Source organism: Balaenoptera musculus, chromosome 20, assembly GCF_009873245.2.
Source record: "Balaenoptera musculus isolate JJ_BM4_2016_0621 chromosome 20, mBalMus1.pri.v3, whole genome shotgun sequence".
Lineage (NCBI taxonomy): Eukaryota > Metazoa > Chordata > Mammalia > Artiodactyla > Balaenopteridae > Balaenoptera > Balaenoptera musculus.
The window spans coordinates 41,574,775-41,588,544 of record NC_045804.1 but is presented as its reverse complement, the minus strand read 5'-3'; the positions used below and the strand labels follow the sequence as shown (position 1 = coordinate 41,588,544).

General features: G+C 41.9%; 1 protein-coding gene across 1 annotated transcript in view; it reads left to right on the top strand.

Annotated features, from left to right (window-relative positions):
• The first annotated feature begins 323 nt into the window (after positions 1 to 323).
• Positions 324 to 13,770, top strand: part of PSMD11 (proteasome 26S subunit, non-ATPase 11) — a 29,025-nt gene continuing 15,578 nt past the window's right edge. The window contains exons 1-3 of the mRNA XM_036836526.1: positions 324 to 472; positions 2,848 to 2,949; positions 8,251 to 8,375. Coding sequence (XP_036692421.1) covers positions 382 to 472; positions 2,848 to 2,949; positions 8,251 to 8,375 — 318 coding nt within the window. The 5' untranslated portion in view covers positions 324 to 381. The remainder of the gene's footprint in view (positions 473 to 2,847; positions 2,950 to 8,250; positions 8,376 to 13,770) is intronic.

Sequence of the window (13,770 nt, the reverse complement as noted above, 5' to 3'; positions counted from 1 at the left end):
AAACAGCTTTCACTAGATACCCACCGGGTGCTCAAATACTGTCAAGGGCGAGCGAGGGGAGTTGGGGTTAAGAGGCCTCTTTTTAGGGTGGGTGGGGATTAGCCTCGGGCTCCTATTGCTAGACACCGCCTCTTTTATTCGTGGGTAGCCGCTGGGCGGTGCTGGAGAGCCTCGCTGGTGGGCGGCAAGCTCCCCAGCTCTCATCCACACCCCTACATCCCTCCTTCCCCGCCCCGCGGAGAGACTACAACTCCCGTGGTGCTCTGGGAGTGGAGGAGGCGGGGCAAATGAGGGGAGTGGGGAGAGGCGCGAGGGCGGGCCTTCCGGGCGTGTGTTTCCGGCGTCGGCGGCCTCGGCCGGGTACGGTGTGAGAGCGGTAAGATGGCGGCTGCGGCAGTGGTGGAGTTCCAGAGAGCCCAGTCTCTACTCAGCACCGACCGGGAGGCCTCCATCGACATCCTCCACTCCATCGGTAAAGGTCGCCGCGCCCCCTTTCCGGCCCCACCGGCCCAGCTCGGCCTGTGTCGGTCCACGGCGGCGGAGCGGGGCCGGGCTAGCCGGCTCTGGTGCTGCTGACTCACTGTGTGTGTGAGGGGGGCCGGGCCGGGGTCTCAGGCCGCTCGGAGCTCCCTGGGGCTTCCTGGCCCCCACCCCGGTGGGAAGCCCCGAGGCAACCCCGGCGTCCACTCGCCGGCTGCTGACTCACGGTGGGCTCGGCGCGGTGTGGGAGAGTGGGCCGAGCCGGGGCCCCACCACTACCCAGCCTTGTCTCCCGCTCTGGCCCGTGCGGGCTGGCCCGGGACCGCGAGCGGTGCTGGCCGGCGGGCTTGTCGCGAACTGGGCTGAGCGCCTCGTGTTGAGGGCCTTGGCGAAACCCGCTCTGGACAGGCATTTCCCGCCGTTGTTCTCAGCCCAGCCTGCTCGGGTGGGAGCGCGAGCGCAAGCGCTCGTTCTTCTCTTGGAGTTTCCTTCCCCGGGACGCTGGGAGCTGCTACTTCTCGCAGCCCCACCGCGGAAGGCTCCACTTCAGGGGGTCTCTTTCTGAGTGTGGTTTGAAATACCGAGGGGACACACACCTCGGATTGGCATTTGGTTTGGGGAGGTGACTGAGACGTTCCTTTGCCCCCCGTGTAGGGGGTAAGAGCGAGGTGTTGGCGTGGGACCGCCCGGCCAGAGGAGGTGACTAATCGTCCTAGTCTGCCGTAGAGGGTGGAAGAGAGTTCGGGGAGTTAGTTGTCAGCCGCGGAGTTCTGGGAACTCTTTGGAACCGGCCGGCTGCACGTTGCTGGAGAAAATCAAAGAAAAACATGTTAGCACTGTAGTATGATTGCCTTACACCTTGCACACGACTGGAAAACTGAAATGGGAGCCGGAGCCCGTCGCTTCCGACAGTTTTCTACTGGGATTCAGGTGTGACCAGAAATAAATTTATGATGACAGAGGGGGCGTTTAATGTTCAGCCATCAAGGGTTCAGTTAGGGCATGGGCTAGCTCTTCACTGCACATGTAGTAGTGTGATCTTTTTTAATATAGCTTGAGAAGATTCGGGTTGAATCAACAAGTAGTTTGCACGTGTATGTGGGACCTCAAGGCTGTTGGCTTTTATGTCGACTCATTAGTCCGTTGAATTTTGGTACTCCCGACTTTCATGGAGGAAGGACAGTGACAAGATCTGGATGTCTTTATCTTTGGGGTTACTAGAAAAAGGGAGGAAGTGGGGGTTAAGATGCATCAGTGAATGGATGATATTGGTAAATAAAGGGTGTTTCCTTTTGAAGTTCTGATCTTGACTTAAGTCAGTTATAGTTAAGAACCAGAGTCATTTTCAATGTGTATTTTCTTCCTGTGAATACACACTAATATTTAGAACTAATGTGAGAAGCATGGATTTTATTTTATTTTTTGTGTCTATTGCCTACTACGTTGTCTTTTATAAAGTGCGAATTATGGTAAACATTATAATTAGAGTATTTCTTGCTTGCCCACTATACTGGGAGAGAGTTTCCTTGAAAGCTTTCCTGTTAGAACAAGCTTGAGTCATCATGGTTGACAGCCTTACTTTTTCCGGACTCCATCATGGAGTATCAAAATCTTGGTTTTTGTCAAGTCATGATGCTTTGTGAGAGAAGTGATAACTAGTGATGATTGCTAAAATTATCACTACAAACTTGAAGAGGCTGTCCAGTGTTTGAGTGGTAGAATAGTTATTAACAGTTGGAAGTGGGACAGATAGCACGAAGTTATTTTAACAAGTCCTGAATCCCTTAAAGTAGCATTCCCTCCTAAGGATCACACTGGAGCTTTGACAGGGTTATGTTTCCTGAATGGCTTTGTAGAATTATTTATCCCTAACACACCCATCAGCTGAGGCTCTCCACAGGCCTAAAGTTTATTGAAAGACTTTTGACTTTATAGTTATCAGTAACTTGGTCATTTGATTTTAGTTTGTGGCAGGTAAATGCACAGACAGGTATATTTAATATTTTCACATAACATAGTTCCTGGCGTGGGGCTTACCACCACAACTGGAAGAACTTGTTTGAATTTTGCATTAACCAAGTGACAGCAACAGAAATCTCAATGTATGTGGGTAAGGGAAATTCTAATTGGTAGAATGAAAAGGCACATTTAAAATCAAAAGAGAGGAATCTGTTCTTATGATATACATGGGACATGTACTACATGATCATTTTACTTTTTCTTGTTTAGCATTTTTTTTTTTAAAGCTCTCTAGAATTTGTCTTTTGCTAACTGTTTGAGTTTGTAGTTGGTCTTGTGAGGGTGAAATTTCCTTTAGTATTCATTTTTTGTCAGAATTTTAAGAGAGTTTGCATTTTCCTCTCCCAGTGAAGCGTGACATTCAGGAGAATGATGAGGAGGCAGTGCAGGTCAAAGAGCAGAGCATCCTGGAACTGGGGTCTCTCCTGGCGAAGACTGGACAAGCTGCAGGTAAGTGCTACAAGTGGATTGCTTTCTTTTACCTGAAATGCTGCGTGAAGTTTTTTTTTTTTTTGGTTGGAGTGAGGGAACATAGGAATGCATCCATACAGTTTATTGGTAGTGTAATTCAATTTTATTGCCAACTTGTTGAGCTTTAGTTTTCTATCAGGAAGTTAAGAGACCTTTAAACTCACGTCTTTCATTGAAGATTTTTGTTCTGCAGATGAGGGGAAAAAATCCTGTTTCTTTTGGAATATAGTGACCTGTGATTTGTTTCTGGTTCGGATTTTCACTGCATTCCCTTACATGTGGGCAGTAGCAGTCTTCGGTGATTTCATGGAGCTGCTCTAATGTATTTACGTTGGATAGTGACTCTAGGCCCCTGACTTCAAAATGACTAGCGATTTTGTGTCCACGGAAGTGGCTTTGCTGTCCTTTTTTCCTGATACACAATGAGTAAGACATTAAATGGAGAGAACCTTCCCAGGATTTCTCCACTGGTACCTAGGGCTTTGTGCCTGTTGTTGCCCAAACATTCTAGTTGTAATTGAACCATTGACTTTGCAAGCTCGAGATGATATTCTGATGATGGGTGGGTGTGTCCTTAGAAGGAGAGAGTCTTGTTGACAAGGAAGGGCTTTTGACAGTAAAGTGACAATAGTATTTAGAGAGTAGCCTGCTTAAACTTAAAATGGATGATTTTTGTCAACTTTAAAGTGAATTTAGAGCTTATCTGATTAGAATGGATTAAACGTGGTTGATCTCGTGAATTACTTTCCCCCAAATTATGTTGTTATCCAAAAGGATGATACGTGTAAGTTAGCAAAATTTCTTGAACTTGAAAACAAAGATCTTTTCCAATTAAGGATGATAACTTATTAATTATTAGGCTCAGTCAATAGAAAGTTGAATAAAGTTGTATGAAATTGGGAGGATGTGTTTATATGGATCTTGTATCTTATTTAAAATATCATTAAAAATATCTATAATAAGAAAAACCATTTTTGAGTACTTATTATGAACTAGTTATTGTTTTAAGCCCAAACAGGATTTAGGTTATTGAATCCTCGAAACAACTTGGTAAGGTATATACTATTACCTATTTTATACCTGAGGAAACTGAGCACAGAAAAGTTAAATATCTTATTTAAGGGCACTCAGCTAGTATGGGAGACTCAGAATTTGAATCCATGTAGTCCTATTTCAGAGCTCATGACCTTGAAGTATTTGCTTTCCATAGTTATCCACTTATGAGTTATCAGTGGTAGGTGGTGGTTTTTTCATTTTAGGCTGACTTCTCTCCTGTTTAACATGTTTATGTTTGCCTGTCAGTTAATGTGAGCTTGGGGTTGCAAAACACTTTTGATCATTAGTCCACATGAAATATAATTCATAAGGTAATTTTCCTGAAAGAATTAGAAAACCAGGTGAAATGATTTTTTTTTTTTTTTTTTTTTGGCTGCGCTGTGTGGCTCGTGAGATCTTAGTTTCCTGAACAGGGATTGAATCTGGGCCCTTGGCAGTGAGAACCCGGAGTCCTAACCACTGGACTGCCAGGGAATTCCCTGAAATGATTTTTCTGTTGTTGAACGATCCAAATGTCTGTTTTTCTCAAGTAGAATGGATAATTAAAAACAACATGTAGTATAGTCAGTGTTCCAGAAAATTTGTCCAAAAATGTTACTGCTTTGCTTGAAGTTATTTCATGCTTTACTCTCTCCTTATTCCTTGCCCTCCCCTCCCTGTGACCTACCTGAGAAGTTTAGAAGTGTACAGGGAAACTTATTGGAATTTAACAGGTGAATCATAAGAACTTTAAAAAACATTTCCAGGTTACTTATCATTGTTTTCTAAGAAAGACTTTGACAAGTATAATAAGGAAGTTTTGGGGCCTACATTCATTTACCTATCTTTGCTATTAATAATTGATCGGTTTGTGTTGTTTCCTTTGATTTTTGGGTTCCCTGAGAACAGAAAATATGTCTGTTCCACTGATTTTTAATTTTGTTTTGTTATGCATTTAATATATGGCTAGCACTGCGCTAAGTACTCTACTCAAAAAGTTTAAGGTAGGGTCCCTGATGGACATCAATCACTTGGGAATTAGTGAATAAGACAGTGTCTGATGCAGAATATTGATTGAAAGTAGTGGTGTTCGTCATCAGACATGATGCCTAGGCTCAGGATCTGCAGATTTCATAGCCTGAGACTCTTAAAAGGAGTGTGTTGAGTTCTGTGAGGTTCTGAAAAGGAAGTTCTGGTCACACAGTTGCAAATTATTTCAGTAAGAATAGAAGGAAGAACTCAATATGATTCTATAAGAATTAAAAAAAAAATCAGTGTGAAAATGGAAAGAAACGGAATATAACCAAGAACGACTAAGAAACAGTAATAGACTAAAATGAAAAATGAACTGAGTCTTTGGCAACTAAGAGGTCATTTGTTTTTCTGTTAGAGTAAGAAGAATAACTTGGAGAAGATACTGTAATGCTAGCAAGTGCTGGAGAGAAGTGCAGACTCCTTAGCTCATGTTTCACTTCTGCCTTTTCCAGGAAGGAAAATGATTTTCAAAAAGAAAAAGATAGAAATAACATTAGAAAGAGAGAATTAAAGCTAAGGTAGGTGAGAGAAGAGAGAGCAGGTAGTCTTTTTTAAATAAGTTCAAGTTTCTAGGCTCTGAAAACTTCTGTCTTCTAATATCAAAAGAATAGTTGTAGCAGATATATTTATAGAGCCACTATTATTCTGAGAAAAATCATGGAGGGTGGAGAGGTATAAGGAAACTGAGGATGGGCAGAACATTATTCCACTTTTCAAAAAGATAACGAAAAGAATAAATTCTAGACACTGTAAACTGGTAATCATCAGTAAAGTTCCAGGACAGATTATTTGATAAGTAGGTTTTAAGCACATAAAGCAGTGGGTTTATTAAGAAAAGGTTATTCCAAACTCACCTTGGTTCTCTTTGGTTAGCCTTATCAGACAGCAGATTTGCAGGGGTCCACAGGCAATGGCTTGCCAACTGTCTTTGTAAATAAAGTTTTGTTGGAACATAGCCATACCCATTTGTTTACATACTGCCCATGACTGCTTCTGCACTACAGTGGCTGAGTTGAGTACCTGCCGCTGAGACCATATAGCCCACAAAGCCAAAAATATTTACTATCTGGTCCTTCACAGAAAAAGTTTGCCACCCCTGGGATAGGAAGAATGATATAGACAACATATCTGATGTAAGCAGGGTCTTTGAACATTTGCCATGACAAATGGATCATTTGTCGAGCTGGAGGGAAGTCTCTAGCATCATGTCATAGGGATCTGTCCTTGTTCTTCTGGTCAGTATCTGGCAGTATAGCTAAAGCCATATCAGAAGGTGTGCTTATTTTTGTAGATGATTCAGTACAGTAGAGAACAGGATTAAGATTCAGAGTTATTGTCAAAGCCAACAAGATTAAATTCAGTGTGGAAAGTATAAAGTTATATACTTAAACTATTTATCAAAACAGAGGAACGTGGGGAATTACCTCTCTATGCAAAAAGACCTTATGGACTCAGTCTGAACAAAGAGTGCTATTAGCAAAAGCAAAACATGCTTCTTGTGTTACATGTGGCAGTCCAATCAGGAGAATTAAGCCATGACTGCTGGTCTGACCCTACATGGAACGTTGATTCAGTTCTGGGGACCACAAGTGGTACATTTGCAAACTAGAGTTAATTCAGAGGAGGGCAACTAAGGTGACAAGGAATCTAGAAACCAGGACATTGGAGGAACAGTTGAAATAGTTAAAGCTGTTTAGCTTGGAGAAAGGGAAAGTTAGGGAGATATGAGGGATAGTTATCTTCATATATTTGAAGCCACGTGGAAAGAGGATATAGACTCATGTTTCAGAAAAGAACAATTTAGTTTGACCAACACTGGAATCGTCTACTTTCTGAATATTTCTGTCACTAGGGAGTGTTTAGATTTGTTCAAGCATAGTGGGAAATGCTGTTTCAGAAGGGACATTGCACTAGACTGCTTTTAAAAAGCTATGATTATATAACATAATTGAAGTTTGCATAAATGCAAAAGTAATTTGAGGGAGAGAAATCAGTGTAGCCTGGCATTGGCATGGAAGACTCACTAGGACTTCAGCTGGACCTAAAAGGATATCTAAGATCTACATAGGTCGAAGTGATGGGGAGGGATTCCAGGTGGAAATGCAGCATGAGCGAGGCATGAAAGCAGGCGTGTGTGTAGTCAGTACAGGGGTGAATGGGGTGGCAGAATTGGAAAAAAATCTTAGACGGTGGGATTCACAGGTCAGTACTGGGGAGTGAAGGGAAAGATGAACTTTTCCACTCTGTATAAAGTTCCTTTTATACCTGGCACAGTCCCATGTATCCTGTGACTGTGCAGGCAGATGAGGATTCAAGACCCTGAATTAGCATTCTCAGGAGGGGGAGGCTTGCTTGCCCTGAATTCGAGTTCTCAGGAGGCTGAGTCTACAGTTGGAGGCAGTGGCACTAAAGTAATTTTAACCTACATTCCAAAAGTACTTCCTTAGTTGTGTAGTTGAAATGTTCTCTGATTTTCACGTTTGTTTCTAAAGGTGCTCCCTTAGATTACTGTGCCACCCTCTTTTCTTCCATAAGGGGTGGGGGGAACCTCTGTGGTAGACGGCTTTTTTGTCATAGTTTAAGACTTAGGTTTTGCCGATTAATGAGGAATTTTAAAAGGTTATAGTATAACTTTAAGGGACAAACATCCTAACTTTTATGTGAAAAGTTGATTCAGAAGAGTGCCATGGAAATTATATTGGTAAAAGTCTAAGCTGGGCATTACTTCAGGAAGGGAGGAAAAAAGGAACCTGGAATTGAAAATCTCTGTTTAAGGGGAACTGCTGAGACAGACTTGGTTGGAAATTAGGAAAAAAAAAATTAACTCCTATAACCTGATAAATTTGTTAGCTGTGGGGAAGTAATTTTGTCTAAGGTGGTAGAGGCATAGCATATTTCGTGTTCTAGAAAACTGTTTTCTGAGAGTGTGAGTACTTTGCTGTACTCATGAGGCAGACAGACATGAGCTTTTCCCAGGACCCTCACAGTAATCCAGAGGCTGAGTGGGGAATGGAATACAGATTTGGTATATGTTGTTAACTTTTTTGCTGCTCCATTACCTGCTAAGAATGCTTTAAATTCCTACTAAGTTTCATTTTGACTGATTCCAGACATCAGTACTGGTTTTATGATCTTGGGTCATTTTTTAATGGGTATTTTGTCCCTAATATTGATGTGTACTTTTTCCTCTCTGAATTGCCTTCCACACAGAGCTTGGAGGACTGCTGAAGTATGTGCGACCCTTCTTGAATTCCATCAGCAAGGCTAAAGCAGCTCGTCTGGTCCGATCTCTTCTTGATCTGTTTCTTGATATGGAAGCAGCTACAGGACAGGAGGTAAGCTACTTTAATGACAGAAGGTAGACAATATGGAGCAAAGTGTTGTTTCAGTGAAAGAAATGCCTGCCTGCATTGTGGTACTAATGTGGAAGGGACAACTGGGAGGACAGCGCAGGACTTATCATGTCAGTTTCTCTTTGTTACAGGGCATTTGATACTTTGGGTCTGTTCCATGCTTTGCTTTGTAAGTGGAGATTGTCAGTGGTCCCTGGAATCCTCATTACATCAGGGTCACAAACTGATTCTTGTCTTTGAGGTATTGTATTGCCACACCTTTGTAATGTTTTCTGTGTCTGTGGTACCTTTCATTCTGTGTCACAAAGCTCCTTGTGAGCATTAATTAAGTCTTGTGGCATCCCTTCTTGGCATGTCTTGTACTGCATTTATGCCTTTATTGAGGGGTGAGCATCCATCTGTTTTTGTCTTGTGTGTGCAGAAGTGACTGGTATTCCCGTATATGTCCTCTGTGAGTTCAGACTAGACCCTGAGCTGCACTGAAGAGTGCCTCTTTGGAATCACTGAGCCTCTTCCCATTCTTCAAAGATAGCTGTATTGTCCTCAATTCAGGAGAAGGAGACGCTACCAAAGTTAAAATTCATTCTGTAAAAAGTGGCAGATTCAAGCAGGGTATATGGTGGTTGCTTGAATCTGTTTGTAGGAAGACTACAGTTGTAGTCTTTTCTGTAGATTTATTGATCAGCACTCACTAGTGCTTGTTATGTGTTAGGCACTGTTATAGATACTGGGGATTCATTTGTAACAGCATACAGTTGTTGCTCTCATGAGAATTATATTTTAATGATGAAGGCAGGTAATAAACAAATATATAAAACATCAGATGGTATAAAGGCAGGGATAGGAATTGGTAGTTGGTTATTTTATATATATATACATATATATATATCTATCTCATTGTTTGCCATAGCCTCTGTGGGTGTAAAAGATATGAAGGGGCTTAGTGGCATATTGAGTAAATAATGGGGAACTTCAGAAACCTAGGACATATGGATCTCCCTTTGAAATCATGTAAAATGGTTTTACAAAAACCATTTTGTAAAATCTGGTTTCTTGCCTTAATGATTCTTTGAAACCTAGTTTAAACACCATAAACTAACTTCATTGTAGAAAATTCATCTGTAGTGAAGTCTTCAAATTCGTTTGTTTCTGGGAGAACTGTGTTTCATGACAGTAGATCAAAAATAGATACGTAGATAGCTGCCTTTTGAACCAAAGCATTAGAATTATTTTTATGAATAATTTAAAAGAAAAAGTGATTTTTCTAAGGGGTACTACTCTTATATCTAACCCTAATTTTTAAAAAAAATTGTATTTGTTCTCATGAAAAAGTGACACCCCATCTTTTGTTTGAATTAGGATGCCTTGTTCTTTTTTTTTTTTTCCCTTGGCTACGCCGTGCGGCATGTGGGATCTTAGTTCCCCAACTAGGGGTCGAACCCGCGCCCCCTGCTTTGGAAGCGTGGATGGAGTCTTAACCACTGGACCGCTAGGGAAGTCCCCTAGGATGCCTTAGAATGGGCTGACCAATAAGTGTTAACTTGAAACAGGCTAATAAATGTTACTTGGAACATTTTAGGCAGAAAAAATTAATTATCCAAGCTGCTTCTTTGACACTGAAGTCTTGGAATTTGTCCCTTCCCATAACATAGAGCTGACTCAGTGGATAGAACTGCAGTTGTTTAATGATCAGTTCTACTCCTTTGTCCAAATTATTGAAATAATAATTTAGTGCTCTCCTGTAATTGGCTAGTGGGGTTTACTGGCCTTTGTCATGTATTCCATGTCTGGGTAGGCCCTCCTTTTAACTGTGTGTGTACATTGCTATTGTTCATTGCACATTACTTTTTTACTTTTTTGTCAACTAGAAACCTTTCTTCCTTATCTTAGGGTGAAAGGAAACACTCTCAGGTACTGTGTCATTTTATTGTCAGTGTCATCTTAGTGCTGAGTAAGAGCTGTTGGTTTCTTTTGTTTTTGATGTTTAGTAGTATAGCTTTTTTTTTTTTTAAAGATTTAATTTTATTTATTTTTGGCTGCGTTGGTTCTTCGTTGCTGCGTGCAGGCTTTCTCTAACTGTGGTGAGCGGGTGCTACTCTTCCTTGTGGTGCGTGGGCTTCTCATTGCAGTGGCTTCTCTTGCTGCATAGCACGGGCTCTAGGTGCACAGGCTTCAGTAGTTGTGGTGCACGGGCTTAGTTGCTCCGCGGTATGTGGGGTCTTCCCGGACCAGGGATTGAACCTGTGTCCCCTGTGCTGGCAGGTGGATTCTTATCCACTGTGCCACCAGGGAAGTCACAGTAGTTTAGCTTTTTATCAAGAGCGAGAGTCTTAATCCACTTAGCAGGTCTTCTTTCAGTAATTTTTGTGGATTATAGGTTATTTGCTTGTTTTGGAATAAATTATCAATCATCTAGATGGTGCTACTTGCACCTCAAACTCAACATGGCAACATCAACATCCAACCATTTATTAAATTCTGTCAATGCAACTTTCTTCAATCTCTGTTCTCCACCTCTTTTTATATTTGTTCTCTATGTACAGCTGCCATCTAGTTTGGGTTCTAATTCTTCTCTTTTTTTCTTTGAGGTATTGTTGATATACAGTGGGTTCTAATTATTTCTTACTTAGACTACTGCAAAAGCCTCGTACCACCGTTTTGAGAGATATCCCCACAAAGTAACCCTCTGAACATTTTATTCCTCTCTCTGTTCACCCGTAACTTCAGCCTTCAGTGACTCTCTGTTGCCTACAGAATTAGGTATTACACGTTTTTCTACAATACAGCTTAGCATGACAGTCTGATCTCCTAGACTCTATGAAGTGTACCAAACATGCCAGCCTTGTTGGATACTTGCTCAGCAAGTCCTGTACACTCTTCATGATAGTACCTTTCCCTTCTGTAGTTCCATGTCAAGTACCACCTCCTCTGAAATCTCTCCTTGTTGATGTCACTGTGATCTTAACTCTTCAGTGATCCATATTATATTTTGTACATGTTATATTTTTGATTATGCCTTGTATGATGATTACCTGAACATTTGCTTTATTTTCTTTCTTTTTTTAAATTAAAAAAAAAATAAATTTATTTATTTATTTTTGGCTGCTTTGGATCTTCGTTGCTGCGCGCAGGCTTTCTCTAGTTGTGGCGAGCGGGGGCTACTCTTCATTGTGGTGCGCGGGCTTCTCCTTGCGGTGGCTTCTCTTGTTGTGGAGCATGGGCTTCAGTAGTTGTGGCACGCGCGCTCAGTAGTTGTGGCTCGCGGGCTCTAGAGCACAGGCTCAGTAGTTATGGAGCACGGGCTTAGTTGCTCCGCGGCATGTGGGATCTTCCTGGACCAGGGCTTGAACCCGTGTTCCCTGCATTGGCAGGCGGATTCTTAACCACTGCGCCACCAGGGAAGTCCCTTGCTTTATTTTATTTACTGTAATATAGTCTCATTCAGGTAAAGCCCTATATCCCTTGTAGTACCACAGTGCCTTTCTCATTCCTAATTCATGGCTATTCCTTAACCATGGCTACCTCTGACCTCACCTACCATATTATTCTTTCTTTTACTTTCTTTACAGCTGTAACACTGGCCTTTTGCCTTAGCTCTAAACTGTTCTAGCTTTGGGGCATTTTTATACATCTGACCTTTTTTTTTTGCCGCGCTGCATTGCTTGTGGGATCTTAGTTCCCTGACCAGGGATCGAACCTGTGCCCCCTGCAATGGAAGCACTGAGTCCTAACCACTGTACCGCCAGGGAAGTCCCGCTCTCAGCCTGATCTTAACACGGCTTTTTTCTTCACATCATTTCAAGTCTTTGCTTACATCTCATTTCCTCAAAGACCTTCTGTTATCACCTTATCTAAAATGCCTGTCTCTGCTTTCTTCGTATTTATTTTACTTATTAACATCCGTTTCCTACTTAGAGTATAAGTTTCATGAGGATAGGTACTGTGTCCTATTTACTGCTGCATCCTCTGCACTTAGAGTAGTTTGGCCCAGAGAAGCTACATAACTAGTATTTGTTGAGGGAATGTATGGATTATGCCTTCCAGATGGTAGGTGCTCAGGGGATACTTTGTTGAATTAAGACTTAAGTTTATTGACTTGAGATATAAGCATGGGGTATTGTTACTACATTTGTCTATGTGACTCAAGGCCTCTGACTTGGGGAAATTGGATATAGTCTTCTTCATCTTGGAAAATTCTAGGTTCTTTTAAAATTCTTTGATTGACTAATGGGAAAGGATAGAGGAGCAAGTCATAGGTGGATCACTGTCATAGTACTATTGAGGCCTGAGGCAAAATATGAAGTGTTAGGACATTGTTAAGAGAGCTAGGAGTTTGGGGGAGTTTGGTACCAAGAGCTAGAGTATTGGGGAGTTTAACACCAAGAGTATGGGGGAGGGGATTTTCCTTGCCTTTTTGTATTTGGGGACTGACCATAAGTCAGATCTACAGAACAATCTTCAGCTTGCTGTATTCCGAAAGCGGATATGATTCAAGTTAGGTTCTGGTCATTTGCAGTACTAAAGTTTAGAGCCTAGGAAGTGAGGCTATATGGGTGGGGTGGGGGACTGAGGATTGGGGTGGTTAGCAAGGGTAGGGGAGTAGAGAGTTGGGGTGAAGAGGGGAGCAAGAAGAGTGAACCAGATCCCTGCCAAATAGTGAACTGAAATTCCAGAATTCATTCTACCTTCTAGGGATCTCTAGGCAGTTTCTATGGGAAGCCATTTTTTGGTGTAGTCTTTCCAGCTAAAACACAATAGGACATTTTAAGAAACCTTACATCAAAAATCCTGTTAATGTGGGCTTCCCTGGTGGCACAGTGGTTAAGAATCCGCCTGCCAATGCAGGGGACACGGGTTCGAGCCCTGGTCTGGGAAGATCCCACATGCCATGGAGCAACTAAGCCCGTGAGCCACAACTACTGAGCCTGCGCATCTGGAGCCTGTGCTCCGCAACAAGAGAGGCCGCGACAGTGAGAGGCCCGCGCACCGCAATGAAGAGTGGCCCCCACTTGCCACAACTAGAGAAAGCCCTCGCACAGAAACGAAGACCCAACACAGCCATAAATAAATAAATAAATAAATAAATTTATAAAAAAAAAAAAAAAAAAAAATCCTGTTAATGAAACAATTATTTCAATGGAAAAAAGGGAGTTTGTGCTAGAGAATTTCAGACTTAGAGTGGTAGTTAATTTTTTCCCTTAGGAATTTAGTTAATAAAGGCATATAAAAAATGACTAAGTGTATTTATTTAAAGCTTAAAAAATACCTAATTTTGACCGTGTCAAGCTTTTGTACTCAAGTAGGGCTTCCTCCAGAAGCATGGGCTTCTTGTGTATTCTTATCCCCTTTATCAGTCATCCTTAGCATTAACAAAGGA